The sequence below is a fragment of the Musca autumnalis genome, unplaced genomic scaffold (assembly GCF_047663935.1).
Source record: "Musca autumnalis isolate F117 unplaced genomic scaffold, ASM4766393v1 scaffold_2, whole genome shotgun sequence".
NCBI lineage: Eukaryota > Metazoa > Arthropoda > Insecta > Diptera > Muscidae > Musca > Musca autumnalis.
Window position 1 is genome coordinate 264,396,493 of NW_027411755.1, and position 27,891 is coordinate 264,424,383.

The 27,891-nt window shown below is 33.9% G+C and overlaps 1 protein-coding gene across 1 annotated transcript in view; it reads left to right on the plus strand.

Annotated features, from left to right (window-relative positions):
- LOC141391992 (uncharacterized) overlaps positions 1-15,354 on the plus strand; it is a 302,001-nt gene extending 286,647 nt beyond the window's left edge. The window contains exons 4-5 of the mRNA XM_073964822.1: positions 4,013-4,320; positions 4,416-15,354. Of these exons, the coding sequence (XP_073820923.1) occupies positions 4,013-4,320; positions 4,416-4,536 (429 nt within the window). The 3' untranslated portion in view covers positions 4,537-15,354. The remainder of the gene's footprint in view (positions 1-4,012; positions 4,321-4,415) is intronic.
- Positions 15,355-27,891: the final 12,537 nt, after the last annotated feature.

Here is a 27,891-nt window from a genome sequence, read left to right on the forward strand (position 1 = left end):
CAGCATCATTAGCAGCAAATGTTTCATTTTAATTTTTTTTTTTTTGCATCTACATACAACAGAAGCAGTTGATTGAGTGTCTGAGTGTCAATGAGATGTCTGTCCGTCTGTCTACTTTGAAATACTTTTCCACACTTAAACATGCAAATGATAACAGAAAATAACTTTACACGCATCTCCTATCATCGAGACCATTAATAGCCATCTGATAACTATTTTTTGGAGAATATCAAGACCACGACGGCGATGATGATGATGGCATTTAATGAATTTTAGTTGAAATACCAAGAGAAATTGTAGGGGATATGTCGTCCATAAGAAAAACGGGGGAAATGATAGTTGAGCATGCAAAGATATTGTCATCGCCATCATCATCATTTGATTTAATTTCAATGTAAAATATCCGTTTGTTTATTTATTTTTTTATCTGAAAAACACAATTTTTAGGTCAAACTTTGTACGAAAAACCGCTTGTTCTACTGGTGAAGATTTGGGATGAGGGGGCCTATGGCTTTCCAATTTTCTGTTAAACATTGTTGTTTTTGTCATTTAAATTGCATGGTTTTACAGTTTTATGATTTTCAATATTCGAATGTTACGACTTTGTGTCTGTTTTTGACAGCTTTTGTGAGTGGTGCTCTTGTTTCGTTTTGTTTTTGTCCAATTTTTGTTTATATGGCACACTCATCATAATTAATTCATTAAATGTTTATAAAGCTCACATGTTGGACATGCAACCAAACAGTCATCCAGCCAGCCACTCCATCAAAATGAAAAACAGATACAATTTTTTATGGTCGCCTTGTTGTTTTTTTTCTGTTACAATTTTGAGATTCATTTACGAGTGCTGGTTGAGATGGTTGGGGCTCCTCGTGTCCATTGTTTATTTATTGTGGTTTTTTTCGTAGTGTTACTATTGAATGATGGTTGTTCGGTAGACCAACCAACCGGCCGGCCGCCTGTCCTGCCTGTCTGTCATTCATTTCATTCTTTCGGTTGAAAGATCAAAACGCATTAATTCGTATGCAAATTAATTGCTTTGTTTGCTCTGCTGATGCTACTGGTGACGCTTTTATGAGCCCATTGTTGTTGCATTACCACAGAGCGCCAGTACAAAAGCTAAAGTTTATTTTTGTTTCGCTTGACAAATGCATGAGAATTCATAGAACTCAAATTGAAGTTGTAAAATTCTGAGAATTGGCATTAATATTCTTTCTGGTTATTTGAATGGAATTTGAATTAATTTTAATTAGAAAAACTGACAAAACGTTGACATTATCTCTCTACTATTACTCAATCTTCCAGTGAAATTTGTTTAGTTTACAAATTCATCTGTCAGAGGCTTTTAGAATTTATTAGAACTAATTGATAAACAAAAAATTATATTGGAATTGTTGTTAGTTTCATGTTATTTTTGTGTGACACTCAATGATTTGAATTTTAAGTTAGATACGAGAATCGTTGTTGGTTTAAAGGGCAGCAAAAGCCAAACTGTTAAAGGCAGAAAGCAACTCTCACAAAGTGCATGAATTTGTTGGTTAGAATATAACTTATACCCTAGACAGACGGCAGTTTCTGCATTTACGAAACAGCTGATTGCTGCTTTGTTGTTATTTGCACCGTATTTTTTGTTTTCCTTGTGTCTCTGAGCATGAGTATGCTCTCTCCCTCATGTGAATATGGGCTCTCTTCTACGGTATTACCATATTGAAATATCTAAATGCCCTTTAAATTCAGTTTGATTTTGTGGATTAAGAATCTGGATAATGCACGAATTAATTTGAATTAAGGCATTTAATGCAAATTAACGCTGCCGTCTGTCTAGGATATTAACCAATTATTGATACTAAGCTTTCTTAGCCCCCTAACTAAGAAATAGGAGACTACATCAGGCTTGTCAACATTCAGTTTTTGATATCTCTTTCCCTTCACAAGTGTTGACTATTATTTCTGAGCTTATTCTGTGGCTCTTACTGACGTATGACATAATCTGGTACATAATCAAAAGACCAGGTGGATGAAATTTTCATCTTACACTGAAAGAAAAATCACATACATATCTTACTATATTCCAATAAACATTGTCATTGATTTTAAACTAATTTAGGACTTCAATGTACAAAGCTTCATTGAATTTAATAGAAAATTATTAAATGCAATGACACATCCTTATTAATGCTATGAAAATTCCTCACTATTTCAATGCAATCTAACTGTTTCAAAATTGCTATGAAACGGTTACATTAATACTATGAAACTGTTTCAGTATTTCATTACATTAATGGAAATGTTTAAGTGCATGAAGAAGTTTCATTCCATTACACTATGCAACACTGAAAATGCAAACAACTTCTTGTATGGATTTTTTGAAAGTACATATTTAGACTACAAAAACCCTAGTAGGGTTTTGTCCTGCCAGATACAGTTCGGATTTTATGGCATCATCTAAACCGGGCTAAATCTACACTTTTTGCCTTTACCAGGCCTTTATCTCAGGAACGAATAGGTATTTGGTCTTGCTGTCTTTAGCAATATTGTAGCCCTAAACTGGTAGAACTTATCTTTTGAAAAAACCACATAAGAAAAACTCCATCTAGGGCATCAAAATCTATAAAATATATACAATTTTACATAATTGCTGAAATTCTGGTCAGTATCGGCTAAACTATTGGGAGTTGAACCTAGTAACCTTTTGCAAAAATCTTCCAAATAAAGTTCTCAACAATTCTTTAGAACATTCTGAAACTCTAAAATGCTTATTTCATGTTGTTTCAGCGGTATTTTGCATCATATCTTTTACAACACGTATTTCAAACACAGTTCACACCAACAGTTTATTCTCGCATTTCGGATTTCACCACATTATTCACATTTTTATTAAATCGTCGTTGAAAAATGTACTGAAAACAACGGCATAAAGGCATTTTACAACAATGACATATTCTGAAGAGCTGTTTATTACATTCGGGGGAATATTTTTCCAAAAGAAAATATTCTGGAAAATTAACGGTTTTCGAGATACGGTGCGAAATGTATAAAAATTGTGTAATTTTTTCATATATTTGGGGATTGAGGCAATAAATGTAGTTTTTTGAGTTCATTATTTTTCCAAATATTTTATTCTTGTCCTTATCTACAAATTTGCTTCAGAGGTCAGAAGAAGATTCGCATTGGTTTCAGAGATATAGCCCCGAATTTCTTTAAAAACTCAATATTTAACCATGTTTAAATGGGGCCATAAAATCCGAGCTGGATCTGACACAACAAAACCCATCTAGGGTTTCTTGTCGTTTGGGTCTGCACTTTCAAAAAATCCTCAGTTCGAATTGTTTGCACAAGATCACCTTAACAATGTTGCACAGTGTTATCATTAATTGTAATTTTACGAAAATCAATAAAACTGTTTAATTAATTTTTCTTACTAAAATCAATATCACATTTTATTGATAACATACTTAATTGTCACGAAAATGTGGAAAGTATTTAAATTATTTTGTTAATTGGACCCGAATCCATCGTAAATCAATATTTTTAATCACAAAATCGACTAGTTGTCAATGAGAGCCGTACCGAAAATTTTGCGACATTTTTGCAGAACAATTCGAAGCTGAAAACGTCATCTTGTGGCACTTTTATAGCGGTTGTTAAAATAAAGGACGATAAGGAAATTGAAGGAAGCGAGATAGAAGGTCGAAGTGCTCTACGAAAATAATCCTCATTAGATTTGACAGAAGACATGTCAGCCATCAATTCCTGATGGCTTACAGGGTCTTTAGCAAAACCTTCATCACGCAATAACGCGGAAGTTCGACTCACGGCGGATCTGTCCTTCGGGGTTCTTAATATACTCACCAAGGCCTTTCTTCACCAAGAGGAATTTTCCGTGCCCCACACTTTCACCTCCATTTTGTTGCACAGTGTAATCTGCCTTGGGTTCTCATGACTTTATTTATCTATTCGAATTTTATAAATTGTCATTCAACATAAATGTTTTCTTTTCCCTCCTTTTCAGGTCATAACCCTTAATGAAACTCAAGGCTCAATAGAAAAGCTGACATTTGTTAATCACACAGAATGTCACTGTGTGGACAAGGCGAAACAGCGTTCGGCTTTGTATGAAACCGATGAACCATCATCTGAGATTGCCTCAAATCACATACCCTATCTGCGAAGAGCCACCATACTCAATTGCAATTGTCCCAATTTGTTTGAGAAAATCCTGCAAGAGGATGGTTTTTGTCGATGTGACTGTTCGTCCGGTAATATGGGATGTGATTGGCTCAAACGCGGCATGGAACATTTCTCTATGAATGATAGGAAGTAAGTAGAGCAAAGATATTAAAATTACAATAAATAATTTTTTGTTAAATAAATCCAAATTCAATAACTAAACTGTGTGTCTCTTATTCTTGCAGATGCATACTAGAAGGCCGTTGCAAGCTGCCCACCTGTGAATATGGTTCATATTTGAAAAAGATGGGCCGCTGTCCGCGACGTGAAGAACGACAAATCTCCATGGACACAGTTGATTGGTGAGCCTCAGATTAATGTTAAATTTTAATAGCAAAAGCTCGAACCTTTAGCTATTAATGAGCGTTCACACAACAACAAACGAAAAGAGAAGAGAAACGAAACGCCAACAAAATTCCGCACATAATAAAAAAGTATGCAACAATAAGAGCTGTCGGATATTTATGGATATACAAATATTGTAGTTGGACTTTATAGAAGGCGTTAGGATTTCAATGCCCAACTAATGTTATTAATTTTAACAAAAACAAAACAAAAAACATAAACATAAAGTATTATATGTGAGAAATGAAAACACATCATCCAAGATAAAAAAATAATTATTAAAATAAAATTATATTATTTATAAATTTAGATTTTTTCGAAATTAAGTAATGTTAAAAACAAACATTTTTGATTCAAAAATACAAAAAAGAAAATATTATTAACTAAAAAACAAAAAACTGAAATTAATGTTGATTAAACAAAATACACAAACAATTTAGCCAATATTGGTGCAATGTTCTTAAACAATATCTATGCGAAACAATTTATTATACCTACACATATATAAAAATAATCAATTATATACTGAAAGATATACATTGACAAAAACAGAAAAAAGATATAAAACAAAATCAAGACAAAAATAGCAGCAAATCAGTGTTCTACCAATAAAAAGTAACAGCATATCTTTTGAATTCCCTCCTATTAAACTTTATATATATTAAAAATGTATTTGTAATATTCTTAAAATTAGTATGGTATTGTATTTACGGTTATTCCCCCATTTACAATTTAGTAAGTCTTTTCATTTTGTCTACGGAACTGCATTTACAATTTCTGAAACTCAACACAATCTAAGACATCTCAGTTTAGAGGTAAATCCAAAATAAAAAACCTTAAATATTATTTTCTTCAATCTTAGCTACAGTGGCAATATTTCCAGTTAAGTTTGATTTGAAACAAAAACGAATACGATCCGTTGTGATAAAGATTTAACTACAAATATCAGTACTTGTTTAAATATGCATTCAACAAAAAATACTTTAAATTTTTATAACAAATATCGATTGATATGATCGATGTGTACAACTATTTTAGCTCGTGTAGTTCGTAGTGTTGGGAAATCTCGTTCATTGGGCGGATTAATCTTTTTCAATCCGTTCACTAAATGGAACCAGGTCCTTAAATTCGTTTTTTAGCTCATTTTCATTCAATTCAATTTAATTTCAGTCTTTCAGTTTATTGTGAATATCGTTCATGCTTAATTTTCTTACCATCAATAGTCATTATATCAGTCTTAAAGAAAATTAATGTTTCGTATATTCACTTTCAAATCATTATAAAACAAAATATTTTTATTTAGAAATAATATATTCGATTAATTTGATATAAATTAAAAGAGACACTCCGATCCACCAACAAGATATATGTTATTTTTGAATTCACCAACTGAATGATTTTAACAAAAACAATTTACGAAATGTTTCATCGTTCAAATTTCTGCACTATGATTTCTCTCATTTCTTAATGTAAGAGAGGGAATAGAGCTAAGACTTAAGTTAATTGACTCTTTCAACCTAATAATGTAGAAGAGCTATATGAACGATAGAAACTAAATGAACGAGATAATCTAAATGAACCTTATAAAGAAATCAGTTGGATGTGGTTCCGTTCGGTCTTTTCACGGAATTCTTTGAACGACACAACTCGTGATGCATACAATGCCAATATACGCAGTCAACGCAGGTTAGACTATGGATCCTCCGAAAATCTTTTGTCTTAAACGTATGAAATATTACCTAATCTGCTTTCACAAATTTATGCAACAGCAAGTATAGTAGCATTGCCTTGAGAAGACTGGTGAGAGTAGTTTTAATGTTAAACCCTTAATGAAAACCAAACGAAAGTCGTTGAAAGTTTTCACTCATTCATTGGATGACTTCAAATGAACTCTTGAAATAGACATTCCGATGTATAGGTGAAAATGTCATTCCAAACAGTTGGTGAAAATATTATCCCATAGAATTGGTGAAGGTGCGCGTCGAGTTACCGCAATAAGTGGTACCTTAGCGCATTCTTTGGAATGAGTCCCAATTAACTCATGGAAATGTTATTCCAAAGAAGTAGTGGAACTGAGACTCCACGGAATTGGTGAAAATGCCATTTCAAAGTGTGTGTCATGCTAGAGCAAGAAGAATTGTTGATTCGCCTAAATAATGTCATTCCGGATCACTTGTACCAATGGTTGGACTCATTCTATGACATTGTCGAAAATGAGAGCGACAGAGTTAGTTGAAATCGTTGTCCACCTGAAAATTGTAAGTTGGCCTTACAATTCTATCTTATGTATTGCACCATGTTGTGGAGTATTTTTTAAGGATAGATCCACAAATGTTGAGAAAATTTGTGCAAGTGGGATTTACCGCTCTCAATGTTCTTTCTATTCAACTTGTCCAGTATTAGGAGAGTTTTTTTCTATTCACCCTACAAGGCACTTTCATCTGGATATTTAGGGTTCACACGGTAGATTTTTACTTTTACTCGCCTGCAACTATATGCAAACGACTTTGATACGACCAAAAATCCGTTTCAAACAATTTGGATCTCTGTCAGTCTGAAGCGCATAATATCCCACTGATATTTGAATCTCGTAATATTCCCTCCAAACTTAGTTCAAATTCGAACATGAGTCTGAGCGGTCGTTACTTCGTGCACCTCCCATACAAAAACTTAAAATTTATTGGTTAAAATGGTGCACACTATAACTCTCGAAGATAATAACCAATTTGGTCGAAACTTTGCACATCATAAGATTTGTTCTAGGATCAGGTTCGTATACATATAGAAAATATGGGTCCACTCCTTCGGGTACCTCCCACAAACAATTTCAAACTTTTTTAAAAAAGCCAGTTTCCGACTATTTTGATGTTTTTGCGACATGCTGTGCACTATCTTTGTAATGGAATCGCTATATTTATTTAATGAAATAATGGAACGAAAGCATTTAAAGACCCTGTCTGCGCTCAATATCCAATCTTTGTCGATAGGAAAACACATTCGGATATCTCCCTCACAAAAGTAATGTGCAGTTTAACGGCTGATTGGAAATGTTTTTGAAATTTGTACCCAATTGTTTTCGTGTGCATGTCCATGTTTCCTGACATAGTGGTTCAAAAGTGTTCCTACGGTGATTAACCAAAGTGTCTTGTGGCCGCGATAACGAGTGACTGAATTTTGTCTAACCTTTGCCCATCGTAATATTTCCCTCAAACTTAAATGAAGTTCGAAGATATTGTTACGAAGTTGACTTTAGCTATTCGGAACCGACATTACTTTACTAAGCCCACAGCTTAACTGTAATAAGCACACAGCTTTCCTTTATTTCTTCTCTATCTGACGATTGTAGTTCGCGGCCTAATTCTCCCGTATTTATACCCAATCTTTTCTCGTTACTGATGTGTCTAGAAGATTTAGCAACATTTCCAATACCAACAATTCATCAGCGCTACAAACACACAGCTCGCATTGAGCAAACAATAGCACATACATATAAGCGGAAGGATTACAAATACGAGAGAATTGAAAGGGCAACAATGACGTCAATGAATTATCAAAACAAATAAAAGAGAGATTACACGAAAAACAATTGTAAAAAAATAAACAATTGAGGCTATGCGATAATTTCATGACTGTATGCAATTCTATACAGTAGCTATTGTTTTAAACCAAACTCAAATACAGTTGCTGCTTAATAAAAATATACGTTACAATTCAAATGTTTAAATAAACGGAAATTCATCTAATTTAGATTAAACATATCAGTTACATACGTTACGATATATTATATTGGACAACTCCTTCCGTTGCCTCCCTCAGAAAAATTGACAATTTTTACACAAGTGCAGTTTAAGAGCTGTTCGATTTTTTCTTCGAAGTTGGTCCCTATGATACTGATTACAACCATTTGATTATTGGTGTAATGATCCACGAGCTCTGAAGAATCTAACGGGGTCCCACTAAAATGGTTGGTTGGCAATAGAACTATCGAAAGGAATGATACCCAAGACAAGATCCACTTAAAAATAGACTATGTCTGACCATTTCTACAGGTATCCCCTCCGTAAAAGTTCAACCCAACTAAAATTTATTGGCAAAACATCAGCATTAATTCTGAAGAACTGAGTCCAAGAAGGCCACAAAATTCTGAAAACATACATAATTTTTGGGGAACAGGATTTCATTTTGTAGTCGGTATTCAGTCTGTCCACAGAGTAAAGTTCCAATTCATATAGGCTTGTTTTGTTATTGGTATTATAACACTAGTCTGATAGAAGTTTTCTCACGGTCTCAAAATAGTGCGGCTTCATCCTGGTCTCTCATTGGAAAACTTGTATGCACCTAGCATCGCTGGGAATACTAACTACATAACAAATATTTAGTTAAATTCGTCTCAATTTTGAGAAGACAATCATTATCAATTTCCTCGTCCTATTTGCACATTTGTCCCTTCTAACAAACGACCCACATCTAATAATAAGATTTCGTACATTTTTTGCATACAATAAATAGGTCACAGTTTGATTCGATTTTGACACAATTCCCTTGTGTCCAAATATATTTACTTTTAGAGACATTCATCAAACTCGGTTTTTTTGTAGGCTATTTGCTTAGTAATAATGTTCGATTCATTTCGGAAGAACTAATTCATTTCAAATGACTTTGTTTTTTGTAGTGCCTTGACAAAAAACATTCATTAATTTTCCATTAGCGCCCGTGGAAATGATTAACTAATATTGTGACAGAATGTTAATTATTTTAAAGTTTTAAAGGCCATAATTGGTCATTAATCTTTTTTATATGTCATAATTATTATAATCAAATGCTAAGCTTTACTCGATTATAGAATATTTTCAAATTGTTTTGTAGTCCGGCAGACATTAATTATTGTGACAGATAAAAGTCAGTAACCACTAATTTAATTACACTATACAACAAGTGTTGGTGTGTTTAAGTTTAAATGAAAAAAACATAGGTTGACTATTTGTTGCTTAGTGTTGTTAAAGTTAATTGTCAACAATTAAAATTGTTCACGATTCAAGAATTCATCACAAATCGCACTTGCAATTATATGAACACAGCAGCAACGATACTCTTTCAGTGTGTGTCAAGTGGCATTTTGCAAAAACACAAAAAGAGATATCTTAGATATGCATCTAGTATTTCACTCAAAAGCTATTGAACTGATCTAGTGCCGGTCAGTTTATGGTATTAATTAACAATAATTTAATGGCTATTACTTGCCGGGTGGTGATACATGGCGCCATTTGATTGCAACAAATTAATAAAGAAGTTGTTATTGTTTCAGTACAGGTTTCGGACAACGTTCAATCACTTAACAAGTAGTTGTTGTTCTTGTTGTAAAGGTCTTAACGTAAATCACATTCAATTTTCATCGAGTCGATAGTTAAAATTGTTAACAAATTAATTGGAAATATTTACCACTGTAGCATTAGTTGGATTACTTATTAGTTGTATATTCTCTATTAAAACTGATGGACATTAATTCATTGACAGATCATATAACTGACTTGTTGTATTTATGTGACACATACAGATTACGTTTTATTTTGTATAACAACATCACTTTTAATTATAAGTTTATCATGTAAATTTTTTTGATTTAATATATGTACTATATATTAAAATACACACAAACATACATAAATATACCTTTTGGGTGTATGTACGAATGTATATTTGTTTAAAACGACATATTCCAATTAACACTAGTTTTCACAAGTTTGGAACTGAAGTGCTAATTGAAGCCTAGTTGTCAATTTACAAAAAAAGACAAAATATATTCCTGTTAAAGGATCAATGAAATAAATAAAGTAGCTTGTTTTTCGCAGTGTGTTCTTTTCCCAAATTTTATACAACTACTTTCCATCAGGCGTTAAAGGCCAGTTACTTTAAACAACTGTTAATCTGTTTACAATTAAAGGCTGTAATTGACAAAAGAACAAATTTCGGTTCCAAACATTGTAAATTTGTGTACTAATTATCTCGACTGGTTTTAATTTTAAATACGCCAAACTACATCATGTAAATTTATGGAAAAACATGCAAAATGTGAGCAACAACAAAAAATTAAAACAAAAAAAAAACACTCTAACACCTTTAAAGTGGTTTACTTATTTTCCACAAGGAGTCGACGAGTCTTGAAGGCAAAATAGAAACAACATTTGTTATTGTGAAATTGATATCGAATACTAGTTTTCCTTCCTCAAACGTGTAAACCCTCCATCAAAGGCAAACATGTAACGCCACCCAGCAGGGGGGGCTCGCTTTTCCAACAGTTGCTGTGTGCTTTTGAGCTGCAAGTGATTTATTACCAATTTAAAAGCACATTTCAATTTCTCTCCCATGAAATTGAATTTGTCATTTGGCTACTTAACGACAACTTTCGGTCAGAAACATTTTTATTACCAATGAGTGAACCACTTTATCGTTTTTTGTTTGTTTTGCCTATCGTCCATGATGCCATGATTTTTTCTGCATGTGAAGACTTGTATTTTGCATTAGGTTTTGTTTTTTTTGTACATTATTATTTTATTTTTAGTTATAATTTTTTTTTGTATTCTTTTGTAAATTAGTTTTTAAAATGTCCTCTAGTTTTAATTTAGTTTAAATAATTTACAAATCTAGTCGCAATTTTTAGTTATGAAAAAATACAACAACCATTGTCTGCCCTTAATCCCGTAAATATGTTTATATGACTTTTATATTGTTTTAATTACTTTAATAAAATGGATATGCTATACAAAATGATTAGGGTGGTATGAGATTGTGGAAAGCTGCAGGGAATACCAAATCCAAAACGGAAATTAAAAATACATACTGCTCATGAAAGGCCCACACTAAAATACAGGGCTTCGTTTATGTAATATACGACCGAAATTTTTAGGGATTACATTGAAATATTAAGTTCATTAAATTTTAAAAATAAAATATATGAAGTAGATTTTTTAGTAATTTCTCTCAGACATTGATCAGGTTAGAAAATATTGGTCCACTCCTTTGGATACCTCCCACCCAAATTTTCAAAAATCTTCGCCTAGGTTCAGATTAAACACATGTTTCGGATCATTTTCAAATTTTTGCATAAGTTTGTCCTCGCGGTCCTTATTATAATAATGTAATTTTTTCTCAAAAATGATTTCCTGTAGCGTGGATTAATGAGCTTTTACCTATTAATAACTAAAATAACATTTATCCATTCTAATATTGAAAAAACGTCATGCATAAACCATTTTGGAAATTTTTTATGATCATCAAAATTAAAGAAAACAAGGAAAACTGTATCAGTCGGGTTTGCCGACAGAGATATACCCTCAGCTTTCATTTAAGGACAGATCGAATGTATTTTGTGGCCTGAATTAGGATTAAAGTTCAAAAGTGTTGCCATTATGGAAGTAGATCTTATTTTGGGAGTCATATTTTTCGATAGATATCGCGCCTATTAGTCATTTCTGTGTATCATCGTATACCTTCTGGACCAGTATGCCACGAAGTATGGACTTGTCCACGGAAAACATAATATCGGTGTAAATAGAACCACAACGCACAGAATAGGTATACATTTCCAAAGGATCTTCGAACAGAGATGACCGATATGGTCATTTTAGAAGTTAAAATAAATTTGGATAAAATATTAGGAGATCCAAAGTTTGGACCAAATTGGTTGCCCCGCTCAAGAGATGTCGTCAATACCATTTTAGTGACAATTTTTAAATATTGGGGGGAAGTACCGGAAGTTGTTGACATGTATTGCCCATCTTCGAACTGAAACTAAATTTGGACAAATTTTGGACCAACTCGGTTGATCAGTTCCAGGGTTATCGTGCCCTCAAGCGACTACATATGGTGCCATATCGGTTTTTTTACACCTTTCGGTCTGTTTTCTCAAGAAGTATGAACTTGGCCCTGAAAAAACTTTTACCGTCGTAAAAGTTGCGAAGCAAGTTGCTTCAACAAAAATCTAAATCATTTGAGAGCAGGTCTTAAAGTGAACTTACCCGACATTTTGTGTGATAGGTACCCGAAGGAGTGGACAGATATAGTCCATATTCAAACCTGATCTGTATCTGGTAGATATGTTAGGATGTGTAAAATATGGACTGAATCGGTTACTCCCTTCAAGAGTTATCGTACGCACAATTTTTCCGAATATTTTTGAACTTTTATGGGGGAGGTACCTGAAGGAATGGACCGATTTGGATTATCTTCGAACGTAAACTATGTTAGGACAAAATATTACGAAAGCCAATTTTGGACAGAATCGGCATATCCGTTCGATAGTTATTTGCGCTCAAACTATTACATACGGTGTCATAGGGGTTTGTCGCGGGGTTTCAGGCGATTTTCTCAGGAAGTATGGACTTCCTCCAGATGAAACTTGCACCGTCGTATAGGGGGCGGTGAATACAAGTTGCTACAACAATAATCAAAGCGATTCTAGATCAGGCACTAAACCGAACTTTTCCGAAATTTTGTGTGGGAGGTACCCGAAGGAGTGGACCAATCGAGTCCATATTGGAACCTTGTCTAACCCTGTTAGAAAATTTACGATATACAAAGTATGGACCAAATCGTTTACTCCCTTCACGAGCTATCGTGCGCTCCGACCAGCAGGACAGACAGACGGACGGACATGGCTAGATCGACTCCAAGTTGTCTGAAACACATTTGGTCCAAACATACTTGGGGTCTAAAACCATTATTTCGATGAGGCACATTTTCATCGTATCAAAGTGTATATACCCTCTTTAGCCTAAAGGCTGAGGGTATAATTATGTCAGTTTGCTTATCTCATGTTGCTCTAACGTTTATTTTCAATTATATATGCTTATTTTATAATTAAGATTTTATGTAATCTTATGTAGAAACTCATCACGCTATGATACACTGATATGAGGTTGTAAAAAGTCATAGTCCTAATGTTCATACTTGTCTATAAAAAATGCTACAAAATGCTGAAAATTTCCTAAAAACATCATTTTTGGGGAAAAGGATTTCGGTTGTGTAGCTGCTATTCGATCTGTCCTTAGATGGATGTCTTAATTAGTTTTTTTTCTGAACGTAAACACGGTGCTCTTGAATCAAAAAAAGGTGCTTACACCTGGGAAGTTTTTGCGGATTCTGAAAATACAATGTTCATAGATGAGAGAGATCAAAAAAACAAAATATATAATATAAGGAGGCGATACAATCAATCCATACTCCTAATTTGAACTTCTATATCTCAATAACGGTAACAGCTAGGAAGATATCATAAAAGACAATCTTGTAGAGAATTTTCATAGCTACAACTTTTTCTTTAGTCCCATTTCGATAGGACTGGTTTCCAAGCAAAATCATGAAAACCTAACAACCCTTAAAATGACAATTTGAATCGCGATTTATTTAAAAAGCGCTCCGCCGATTTTTTTGTTTTTTGATTTTTCTCATCTATGAACATTGTAGTTTCAGAATCCAAAAAAACTTCCTAGCTGCAAGCACTTTCCATTTAAATTTGGTTCATGAGCACCCTTTAAATCAAATTAAATTTTGTAATATTTTTTAAATTAATTTTCCCTGGATAATTGCCAAACTGAGAATGAGGTTTTTGCCGTAAGACACTTATCGGTGGAATTTGATAAAAATGTTATTCATTATTTAACCCAACCTTTGACATACCACCCTCTTCAAAGCTAACTGCATAGAAAGCAGAAACAATTAACTGTAATATGGAGAAAAATAAATCGCAAACAACTTAAATTATAAATTATTTGACAGTATAAAAATCTATATCTCCATCCCTTCTTTGCAATATAATTTTGCAGAATATTATTTTAAAATTTATTTAATAATTAAACAATATCAAAACAATTGGCTGCACAAACACTATCTCTGTAGATATTCATTTATTTTATGTTTTTATTAATTTTTAAAATAACAGCATCATGTGGACAAAATATAGCAGCCACCAAATACACACACACCAAACACAATTCAATTTAATTTTATGGAAAATTATTAAATTATAGCCTACAGTTATAATTTCAAATTGCAATCAAGCACATACATTATTTCATATGCAAAAACTAAATTATATTTGTTCATCATTGCCATTATATTAATGTTATTGTTAGAAATTTCACACAAATTGCATTTCATTTTCCACCTTTTTCATTACAAAACATCCCACTGTAATTTAGTTAACATATAAGTGCTAGGAATATTTTTTTAGATCCCTAATATCCCACCCAAAGTTCATTATTTTTTTGTTGTCACACGATACCGACAAATGGAAAATTTAGATTTTAAGGAGATATCAGCAATCTCATAATATTTGTTTTAATATATTTTTTATTTTCAATATTGTATACATTACAATTAAATTAAGTTCTTTTTTATAACTTTAGAGAATATTGTTACATATTTTTTGTCTACTCTCATAATAAATGTACAATTTGCATTTAAGTATCCCAAACAGACATTAAAAAAAATTAAAAGCAATATTTTATAGAACTCCCATTATTATTACTTTTTTGTATATTTTATTTGTATAAATAAATTCGTTACTTTTGTATCTGTACATTTAAAACAAAAACTATATCATTTTAAGTATAACAATCGAAAAATAAAACAAAACATTTATTGTAATTATTACATACAACAATAGCAGAAAAAACCACAACAAAAACTACTGATATTATTAATAAACAAAATTTAAATAAATCAATAAATATATTACAACAACCAATAAAATATGAGAATAATTTTCAAATTAGAAATAAATTGTTTGTTATTTATTTATTCTTTTTGTTTTTCGGTTAAATTAAGGTGGTTATGGCGGGTAGCATGAAGGAATATTTAACTGAAGTACATTAACTGCGGGGGAATTTTATGCTATGAACTATAGGACCCGAGCGGAAATCTAGTAGCGTTTGCCAAATAAATAGGTATTAAATCATGTTTTCTTTTGTTATGTTGGATGCAATGGAAGGACTTTTCATTTAATTTGGTTTGGAATATGGAGGGCTACTTGAGAACACGCACAATAACACTAATATCTTAGGGGCTGTAGCCACTTATTGAACACCAACGAAACAATTCTTTACAAGAAATCTACCAAACTTTTTTAGAAAATTGTTTTCATCGCTACTTGAGCTACTTTCGGTTTTTTATTTTGAAGTGTATAGTTTTCTGACAAATGCCTGCCTACGAAACACTGATCAGCATATACTTTTGTGGGATCATTAAGAACCTAATAATATTGTTCTTAATCGAAACGGAATTACAAAATATCCATCTAAAAAATGGTGAACTGTCAAAGTCAAAACTTCGATTTAAACAAAAACAAGTAAAAATGTTTCTGGTACTTAACGGAATGGACGAAATTGGGCCATTGTGGAATTGGACAAAGGATCTTCGAACAGACAATAAACCCCACTTTTGTGGGGGGAAGGAGTACCCTAAGGAGATGACCGATATGGGCAATTTTAGAAGTTAAATTAACTTTGACAAAATATTGGGGGATCCAAAGCTTGGACCAAATTGGTTGCCCCGTTGAAGAGATATCGTGCATACCATTTTAGTGAAATTTTTTTTTTAAATATTGGGGGGAAGCACCGGAATATGTGGACCGGTATTGCCCATCTTCGAACTGAAACCAAGTTTGAACAAAATATGACGAAGGCCAAATTTTGGAACAAATTGTTTGGAACAAATTGTGTGGGAGGTACCCGAAGGAGTGGACAAATATAGACCGTATTCGAACCTAATCTATATGTGGTAGACATATTGGGATGTGTAAATTATGGACCAAATCGGTCACTCCTATCAATAGTTATCGTGCGCACAATTTTTCCGAACATTTTTGAACTTTTGTGGGGAAGAAACCTGAAGGAGTGGACCGATATGGCTTATCTTCGGACTTAAACTAAATTTGGACAAAATATTATGAAGGCCAAATTTTGGACCGAATCGGCAGATCCATTCGAGAGTTATCGTGCGCTCCAACCACTGCACAAGGTGTCATAGGGTTTTTGCAACATTCAGGCTATTTTCTCAGGAAGTATGGACTTGCACAGGATGAAACTTGTACCTTCGTATAGAGGACAGTGACTACAAGCAGGTTCTAAATTGAACTTTTCCGAAATTGTGTGTGGGAGTTGCCAGAAGGAGTGGACCGATTGAGTCCATATTGGAACTTCATCTATATCTGGTAGATATTTCACGATGTGCAAAGTAGGAACGGTTACTCCCTGCACGAGTTATCGTGCGCACAAATTTTCCGAACTTTTGTGGGAGAGGTACCGGAAGGAGTGGACCGATATAAACCATCTTCGAACTTAAACTAAGTTTGGACAAAATATTACGAAAGCCAAATTTTGGACCGAATCCGTTCGAGACAGACGGACTACATGGCTAAATAAACTGCAAATTGGATGAAACGAATTTCGTCCAAACATTCTTGGGGTTTAAAACCATTATTTCGATGAGGCACATTGTGCCCGTATGAGAGTGTATATACATATGTACCCTCCTTAGCATAAATGCTGAGGGTATAAAAATATATTTAAAAAACAAGTGAGCCAAGGCTATAGTCGGGTCGGGGCCGACTATGTGATACCCTACACCACTACCCCTGTTCGTAAGCTTTTGACTAATAAAATTCAAAATATTAAAATTGGGATAGCTTAGCGCCTTTGCTCTGAATGTCTTCATTAACACAGGTCAATTTTTTTGAAACGCATTTAAGTACATCGACAGTACAACCCAAATAAAAAATGGAAAAGTGGAATGTATGCCAACCATCAATAGGCTTCTTTCTCTGTCAGACCCCCATCAACCCCCAAAATTTCGTGAGGATCCGATCAAAATTTCGTAGTGTGATTGCACAAAAATGGAAAAAGGGATGCATTACCGACTATTGCGATATCTCTGTTGTTTGACCACCTATGACAACCCACTTCACATCGTTGTAAAGGTGGTATTTTCTACTTTCCTTGCCAGGTTTTGCTTTCGATATACCTCCTACAGAAGGGAGATATTAACTTTGAAATAAAACGTTGGTCTTTTTTCCAAATATTTTTTTTGTCACATTCCGACCCCTAAATAATATCCGACCATTCTCAAAAATCAAAAGGTGTGACCCCCAATAACACCCAAAATTTCGTGACGATCCAATTAAAATTGCGACCTGTATCGTCATTTCCAAAAAAGTGGAAAAATGGGATGTATTACCGACTATTTATTTTGCTTTACATCATTGTAATGATGGGATTTTTTACTTTCATTGTAAGACTTTGCTTTTGGAAGGTCCCGAACCAAAGCTGTGATATTCGTCATTATTATTAAAATCGCAAAAATGAAAAGTTGTGTTCTATTAGCGGCTTTTGCGATATCTTCGTTGTTTGACCACCTACGACAAAGGTGATATTTTCTAGCCGGTTTTGCTTTTGATATACCCCTTTTAGAAGCGGAGATATTCGCTTTGAAATAAAACGTTGACTTTTTCTCCAAATAAGTTTTTTGCCCATTCTGACCCCTGAATAATATCCGACCATTATCAAAAATCAAAAGGTTTTTTCCTCTGTGGGACCCCCAATAACACCTAAAATTTCGTGACGATCCAATTAAAATTGCGACCTGTAGCGTGATTTCCAAAAAAGTGGAAAAATGGGATGTATTACCGACTATTGCGATATCTCCGTTATTTGGATACCTACACCAACCTGCTTTACATCATTGTAATGATGGGATTTTTTACTTTCATTGTCAGACTTTGCTTTTGGAAGGTCCCGAACCAAAGCTGTGATATTCGTCATTATTATTAAAATCGCAAAAATGAAAAGTTGTGTTCTATTAGCGGCTTTTGCGATATCTTCGTTGTTTGACCTACGACAACCTACGTAACATCGTTGCAAAGGTGATATTTTCTACTTTCATTAGCAGGTTTTGCTTTTGATATACCCCTTTTAGAAGCGGAGATATTCGCTTTGAAATAAAGCGTTGTCTTTTTCTCCAAATAAGTTTTTTGCCCATTACGACCCCTATATATTATCCGACCTTCACCAAAATCAATAGGCTTCTTCATCTGTGTGACCCCCATTAACCCTCAAAATGTCGTGACGATCCGATCAAAATTGCGACCTGTAGCGTGATTTCCAAAAAAGTGGAAAAATGGGATGTATTACCGACTATTGCGATATCTCCGTTATTTGGTCACCTTCGCCGACCTAGTTTACATCATTGTAAAGATGGGATCTTCTACTTTCATAGCCAGGCTTTGCTTTTGGAAAGTCTCCAACCAAAGCTGTGATATTCGTCATTATAATTAAAATCGCAAAAATTAAAATTTGTGTTTTATTTGCGACTACTGTAATATCTTCGTTGTTTGATCACCTACGAGAACCTACTTTACATCGTTAGAAAGGCGATATTTTCTACTTTTATTGTCAGGTTTTGCTTTTGGTATACCCCGTAAAGAAGCTGAGATATTCGCGTTGGAAAAAAACGTTGTCTTTTTATCCACATAAGTTTTTTACCCATTCCGACCCCTAAATATTATCCGACCATCACCAATATCAATAGGCTTCTTTCCCTCCGGAACCCCCATCAACATCCAAAATTTCGTGACGATCCGATCAAAATTGCGACCTGTAGCGTGATTACAAGGTTTAGATGGACAGACGGACAGACGGACGGACACACATAGCCAGATCGACTCAGCTCGTCGAGACTTTTGGTATATATAAGTATGGGTCTACGACCATTATTTCGATGCGTTACAAACTTTTTGGCCAAAACCAACGTATAATACCCTCCCCACATAGTGGTGTAGGGTATAAAAATTAAGTTCCAGTGTTTTATTTAGAAATGCACTTAAAACTAGGAAATAATTTGTCGCTTAGCCTCAATACATATATTCTTTCTCATGATGGCATCTCTCAAATAAAACGCTTGCCGTTTAATTGTGCCACCATTTATAAATTAAATGCAAGCGTTTTATTTGAGAGATTCCATCATGAGAAAGAATATATTTATTGAGGCTAAGCGACAAATTATTTCCTATTTCATTGCAACTGTGTTAAAAATGAGTTACCAGATTTGAACTAAACGGACCAAATAAAACAATGTAAAAATAAATTTTTTTTCCATAAGTCCTTTAAATATTAAAGAAATTTCTCGCTTAAGGACAAGATTTTTATGTGTATAATGATCCCACAAAAACATATGAATATTGGATCATCCGTTTTCGAGCTACAGTGTGCACAATTATGAATCCATTCTAGCAATAAAAAATAAATGCCTCCAAATTGATAAATAAAAAGTCAATAATCTCTCATTTATAAACGTTTTCGTTATAACTTATGAGGTTTATTTGAAAATCAATACTATGAAAAAAGGACTATTTAGAGAGAATGTATATCATAAGTATTATACTTGAACTAGCTATGTCCGTTTTTCTCGGTATGTATGTATTTTGAAACATTTAATACAAACTTTTTCAAATATTGGTGGGTGTTTTCTTTTTAAGCAAATTTGAACATCTATGTATGTATTTAAAATCTTTTTAGCGGTTACTGGAGAAAATTTGCATAGTAAAATTTAGCAAATAAAAAAGACACACCAATTTCTGTTTAAATGTAAGTGAAACGAGAAAGGCCATACAACAACACCTAAAGGTAGGGCACTGTATGTAGCTGTATATAGCTGCCATAAAAGTGGATATGACTTTGGCTGGGCAATAAAAAATTCCATTTCTAAATTCACACGCCGGTGTATGGTGCAAAATATGGGCGACTTTAAGAAATTTTGAAAGTTATATAAAATTAATAACATTTTTATCAAGTTCCATAGCTAAGTGTACCTCTGCAATGCCTCATAATCAGTTTGGCAATTAACCCCGCGAAACAAGAAAAAATCAACTAAAAGTCACACTTTCTTTGTTTTTTAATTTTTCTTACACTCGTTCAAGTTAATGGGGTGGCGCATTGAAAGAGTACACCTGACATTGTTGTCCATATCATTTTATGAGATAACTAGCAAAGAGCCCGCTACTTCGTATGCGGAAAGGATATAAAAGAGAAATAAACAATATTTAATGTGGAAATGGTGAACACTGAAACTTTTGTTGTACTAATACCAATTTAAATTAATATTCGCACCACTTTGGTTCGATTATAAAAAAATCAGCCGTATCTCACCTGTATATCAACAGCGGCACATTTTTGAGGTATTTTAATTAAGGGATTTATGTCCTCAGATGGTAAAACATTCTTCTAAAAAATACACCCAAGACCAATTTTAGTACCATTTATTACTTTTTCGTAGCTTTATAGTAGATCATTTCAATACCATCATACCAAATTTCAGAATTGTACGCATTTCAAAAAAACTTCTTATATTATCGTTCATGCAATACCAAAATGGTACCAAATTTAGTATTTTTCGTACTACCCAGGTGTACGTAACTTCAAAATATTACCTTCTTATATCACCTAATATACAAACCGTGATTGTCCTTTCCAATTCAATCAGTTCCCCCGAAACCAATTATAGTACTTTACATATAACTACATAAGTACGAATTTCCGAAACCTCCTTCCAATATATCAAAATTCCTGCACAATAAAGGGGACATTGTACCAAAGTCTGTACCATTTAGTACTTTTCATAGTATGCATTTCCAAAGTCATATCCATATCTTAACCCCACACACAAACAATGACTCTAAGAACACATTTTAGAATTCCAGCTCTGTTCCTACACACTATTAGACCGACACCAAAATTTAGACCGTACTTTTCGTAAATTTATGGTACGTATTTGTAAAACCATGCAGCGATGGCGTTGCCTAGGCAGCGATTGCGTTGCCTAGGCCATATAATAAGAATGAGCGATGATGAACCCGCTTAAAAGGCGTATAAATACGAGCCACATGGCGCCATATACCAACGTTACACACCAGCTCTACCCCTATAGCCAATAACATATTGAGTACCATTAGTAGTATATGTATGGTACGTATTTTGACAACAACATATATCAACCCTAAACTGACAATAACACCAAATAATATCAGTAATTTTGATCTAAGTTGTACCAAATTTTGTACTGGTTAGTTCCTTTCGTGCACATAAGCACGAATTTTCAAAAGTTCCTCAATTCTACAGTATGGAATCTCAGGATTCCAGCTTTATCCGTTCACCCAAATACCAATTGTAGCAATTTATTACCATTTAGTACTTTTCGTACCCATAAGTATAAATTTCCAAAACTACCTGAATCCAACACGCCAACTGTAATCTTAATTCCAAATCTCAGAATCCCTGCTCTATCTGGCCCCCCAACTCCAAATTTAGTACCATTTAGTATTTTTCGTACCCAAAACTACATCAATTCTACACCGCAACAATAATTTGAATGGCAAATTTCAGGATTCCAGCTCTATCCGACTACCCAAACCCAATTGTACCATGTTAAGTACCATTTAGTACTTTTAGTAGCATTTAGTAGACATCAATCATACACTCCAACAGTAATCTTAATTCCAAATTTCAGGATTCCAGCTCTAGTTGACCACCCAAAACAAAATAGTACCAAATTTGGTAATATTTAGTGATTTTCGTACCCATAAGTACAAATTTCCAAAACTACCTCAATCATATACCCCAACTGTAATCTTAATTCCAAATCTGAGGATCCCACCCAACCCTTTCACCCAAATACAACTTCTACAAAATTCAGTACCAGTTTTACTTTTCGTACCGGTAAGTACGAATTTTCAAAATTACCTCCATATCTCAACCGTAGACTCTCGGTGTAGTACCCTACACTCTTAAAGTAACCATAATTCCAAATTTAAGAATTCTAGCTCTATCCATTCACTCAAATCCAAATTGTGCCATTTGTGATACCATTTAGTACTTTTCGTATACATGATTACACCAACCCTACTTCTCAACCTTGATTCTCATTCCAAATTTCAAGCAATTAGTTCTATCCGTTCACATAACACGGTGCTCTTGAACCAACTTTAAATGGAAGGTGCTTACACCTTGGAAGTTTTTGCGGCTTCTTTAACTACAATGTGCATAGATGAAAAAAATCAATAAACAAAAAAAATCGCCGTAGCGCTTTTTAAATAAATCGCGGTCAAAATTCACACTTTTAGAGTTTTTTAGCTTTTCACGAGTTTGCTTGGAAACCGCAAGTCCTATCGATTAGATAGAGAAACTATTGTAGCTATGAAGATCCTTTACAATATAGACCTTTATGATATTTTCGTAGGTTTTACGATTTTTGATATATAGAAGTTCAAATTGGGACAATTCACTGACTGTATCGTCTCCTTTCATTTAAAGTTGGTTCAAGAGCACCGTGATAATACCAAATAATATAGTACATGTTAGCACTTTTCGAACACTTACGGTTCGAATTTCTAATACCATACATCTATCCCATCAGTGACTCTGATTTCAAATTACAGATTTCTATCTCTACCGGTTCGCCATATAAAAATGGTACCATACTTAGTAACTTATAGCACTTTTCGTATCGTTCTAGTTCGAATTTCCATTTATAAGGGAAAGTATACAAAAAAAAAAAAAAAAAAAAAACAAAACAAAAAAACAATAATTTAAAACACAAAAAATGGAATAACTCATCTACATATTTTTCAATCGATTTCATTGGTTTTTCGCATTTTGGAAAGCTAACTAAATTTGCTTCTTGCTTAAAGTAAATAATTACACTGTTTAGTACCTTCTACGCAGCCTAGATCACGAGGAAAAGTATTTTACAGTTTTTTAATGCGTTTTCGTCACACTTAAACCACTATAACTTAACCATTTGTTAACTGATTTTGAAAATCTATGGCTTGCTCGAACGACAATATTCTTCTCTTTCAAGGAATAGGGCAGTAATGGCCACCAACAGCAAATTTCCTATGTCCGCGGGCATACGACACACACGTACACTGTAAACACATTCGTTCGGTTAACGCATTGTTTACGTTTCCACTCACACTAGCGCAAGTTATAATCTACAAATGTGTGTTTTTGGCCATCACTGGAATAGGGTGCAGAAATCCGTTATGGAAAAAATAAGATATGCCCGTTTAAAGTTGAAAATCCAAGAAACCCCGTTTTTCACTACATTTTCCATTATAAAATCAAAAAACGAAGTCACCCAAAGAAACCAAAGGCATTTTTGTCTTCCATGGACTCCAACAAAACCGAATTTATGCATCAGAACACCTGCAAAAAATTTTTGTCAACTTTTGTATCACAGTGTTATTATTCTGTCAGTCACCATTTGTGTACTTTTCGAATTTCTTTCCTTCGCCCCTAGACTAACCATCACACAAAATGTCAGGATTCTATCTACAGCCGTTTTGTCTGGCATTGTAGATCTCTCAGTCATCATCACTTAAGTCTTTTATATATCGTCATCATAAATGCTTGAAGTCGTATCTCCAAAAAAATCAAAATTGGTTGTTTGATATAATCTAATACAGAAAACTAAAAAATGTCAAGCTTCTACGTTAAAAAATAACGATCCTATCCTAGGAATGGCATTTCGGATAATGGGATAATATTGCAGATTTTGTTGTAATTACGGATCTCAAAACCAAGCGTTTCTTCGGTTTTGCTTTCAGTACTTACTCCCATTCGTATATGATTGATAATATCCAAAAACTCGCCCCCAGAAGATTAATATTCCATAAAACAGTTTTTCATTTTATAACGTTTTTTGCTTCTCCTGTAAACTTACGAAATTGTTACTTACAACATTTGGCATTTATGATGACGATATATAAATGATATGGTGATAAATTTAGTGGGAATCAAAAGGTTATATCCTGTGGCTCCAAAGATTTTTGTGGTATAAAGTGTGTTTAAAGCCGTTGCGATTTGTATGGAAGGAACAAACCTTAGTGAGCGCGTCGCGTTTCTGAATCCGGGGATTTTACTGAGCAAAAAAGTCTACTAGAGCATATGTGTATGGTGAAAATCGAGCCTCTCCAATTTGAATTGAAGTTTTTTATTCACGTTTTTTGGATATTTTGGCATATAACATAAAAACCATTGGGATTTTCGATCCAATAGTTTTGGCCTTGAGACAGTGCAACATTTTCGGAAAATGTCGATAAATGACACTGCGCTATAAATGACACTGTGCTATAAATACTTTGGTTCGTTTGGGTCACTTCGTTTTATTGTTTTATAACGTTAAAAGTAGTAAACATTTAAATGGACAAAACTTCAAGGTATTAGTAGATCTGGAAATGGTGAATTTTCATTCGATGTATTGCTGTAAATGATTATACGAAGTTTTCATGGTAAATGGCGGTTCAAGTGTGTAAATGGCGGTGTACAGTGTCGGACAAAAAAATAGGGTCACTACTAATGCAAAACACAGTTTATCTATTTAAATGAAATTTGTAACGTTACTTAGGGTTTTTGTTGTTGTAATTGTTGATCATGGTGAACATTTAAAACTACAAAAATCTGGCAACGTTTGTTTACAATAAAAAAGAGAGATTTGGTACATAATGATAAACGTCACAAAAAACGATGGACAAAAAAAATAGGGTACACGGTAAATTACAACAATAACTACCATAATTTGCAAAAATAACAAATAAACGTAGAATGTGATCAGATTAAATAAAAAAACAATTCTGAGTTATTTTTATTAAATTTAACCTATCGCAAAGTTTTTTATAGCGAAAAAATGGGTCGCGCGAAAACGTGTCGATGCTGAGCGTTCTATTATTAAAAATTTAAAGAATAAAGGCAAAAGTCAACGGAAATTGCAAAAACCATTGGGAGATCGCAAAATTTTGTTTTCAACGCATTAACAGAAAAAAGTAATAATTTCTCGGGAGGAAGACCCCGAAAAACTACAGCTATAGATAATAACCACATCCAACCAAGTTATTGCCAACTCGGGACCCATTTCAATCTGCGGCAAGAATAAGGAGCGAGCTAGGGCTCGAAATTTCAGAGAGGACGGTTAGACGGCGTTTGGTGGAAAAACATTTGTTGGGAAGATCGTCTAGGAAAATTCCATTACTGACTAAGCGACCAATATCCGGGGAAAAATGGCGAAATATCTTATGGTCAGATGAATCCAACATTAATATGATTGGTAGTGGCTGTAAACAATGGGTTAGACGTCCACAAAAACAAAGAATTGTCTTCCCGCTACACCACTAAAACAGTTGAGCATGGTGGAGGGAATATTATGGTGTGAACATGTTTTTTCTGGTATGGTGTTGGACCAATATATTGGATAAAGGAATATATGGACAAAAAGGAGATGCAAATCAGTTTTGAAAAATAAAGACTTTACAACAAAATACTAACGTAATATAATGTAAATGTTCCAACTAATTTAAGTTACTTTCAATATTAATTAATTTTTTTGATATGACCCTATTTTTTGTACGCTCGAAAGGACCACACATGTTTTTGTGTTTTTATGTTATGATAGGCAAATAATGACCATTTTTATACCTTACACCACTATGTGGGGAGGGTATTATAAGTTGGTTTTGGCCAAAAAGTTTGTAACGCATCGAAATAATGGTCGTAGACCCATACATGCATATATGTACATATATACCAACATGAATGTCCCGACGAGCTGAGTAGAGTTGGTCAATCTAGTTCATTTGAAAGATCTAGTTCAATAGCTCAGCTCTTTTAACTGAACTAGTTCAGTAATCTAGTTCATATTTCATTATCCAGTTCAATCATTCGGATCAGAATCTTTCACGGGCTCTTAATCGTTCACTTGATGAAAACACATAGTATAATTAAACTACAATAATATTACATTTAGATATTTTTATTCCATTCATAAAGAAAGATTAAATTTGTATTAAGTTTAGAAAAAACGTCCTTCGGAAAAAATTGTAATTAAAATTTCATTTAAGTGGCTGGAAAAAAGTTTTATGTTTTGTGTGTGTAGAATTATCACTGCGAAAAAGCTTTTTTCTATCCAAAAAAGGCACATTAAATAGGTAATGGATTCGATATATTGGGATATGTTATGTCAAATATGTTCTTTTGTAGAAATGAATTTTATTACAATAGGGGTTGACACGTCACTTTATTCGTATGTGAATGACATGCTGAACTTGATTGTAAATCGTTCGTTCGTGGATCTTTCGGTCGGCGCTCAGTGAGCTATTGAACTATTATGAACTAGTTCATAAGCTCTTTTCAATGAATCGTTCAATTGAACTAGTTCGTTCATGAACTATACAGCTCTATATCTGAGTCGATCTGGTTATGTGTGCCCATCCGTCCGTCCGTCTGTCCATCTAAACCTTGAATTTTGGGTGTTGATGAAGGTCCCGGAGGGGAAGAAGCCTATTGATTTTGGTGATGGTCGGATAATATTCAAGGGTCGGAATGGGCAAAAAACTTATTTGGAGAAAAAGTCAACATTTTATTTCAAAGCGAATATCTCCGCTTCTATATGGGTTATGATGAAAGTATCAGCTTTGCAACTATGTAACGTAGGTTGTCGTAGGTGGTCAAACAACGAATATATCGCAATAGCCGCTAATATAACCCAACTTTTCATTTTTGCGATTTTAATAATAATGGCGAATATCACAGCTTTGGTTAAGGACCTTCCAAAAACAAAGCCTTGTTATGAAAGTAGATAATCACATCTTTAAAATAATGCAAAGTAAAAAATTAATCAATTTTTTTTTTTTTTTTATTCGAAAGATCAATACGTGACATTAACATTTGAAAATGATTTCGGGCATATGGGCACCGCGGCTGTTCTTGACGAAGTGCATTCTGGACGTCCAATTGTTGGCCACTTTTTCGAGCACTGCTGGCCGTATGTCACGAATAGCACGAACAATACTGGCCTCCAAGGCATCAATTGTTGCTGGTTTATCAGCATAAACCAGTGACTTCACGTAGCCCCACAGGAAATAATCGAGAGGTGTCAAATCGCACGACCTTGGAGGCCAATTGACAGGTCCACTTCTCGAAATCAACTTATCGCCAAATTTTGATTTCAATAAGTCGATGGTTGCGTTCGCCGTATGGCACGTAGCGCCATCCTGTTGAAACCACATCTCCTCCGGATCAATGTCATCCATATTTTCAAACAAAAAATCATTGATCATGGTGCGGTAACGATCTCCATTGACCGTAACGTGAGCTCCGGCCTCATTTTTGAAGAAATAAGGTCCGATGATGCCACCAGCGTGAAAACCGCACCATACGGTGCATTTTTCTGGATGTAATGGAGTCTGTAGGGTCTCTTGTGGATTGTTATTGCATCCTA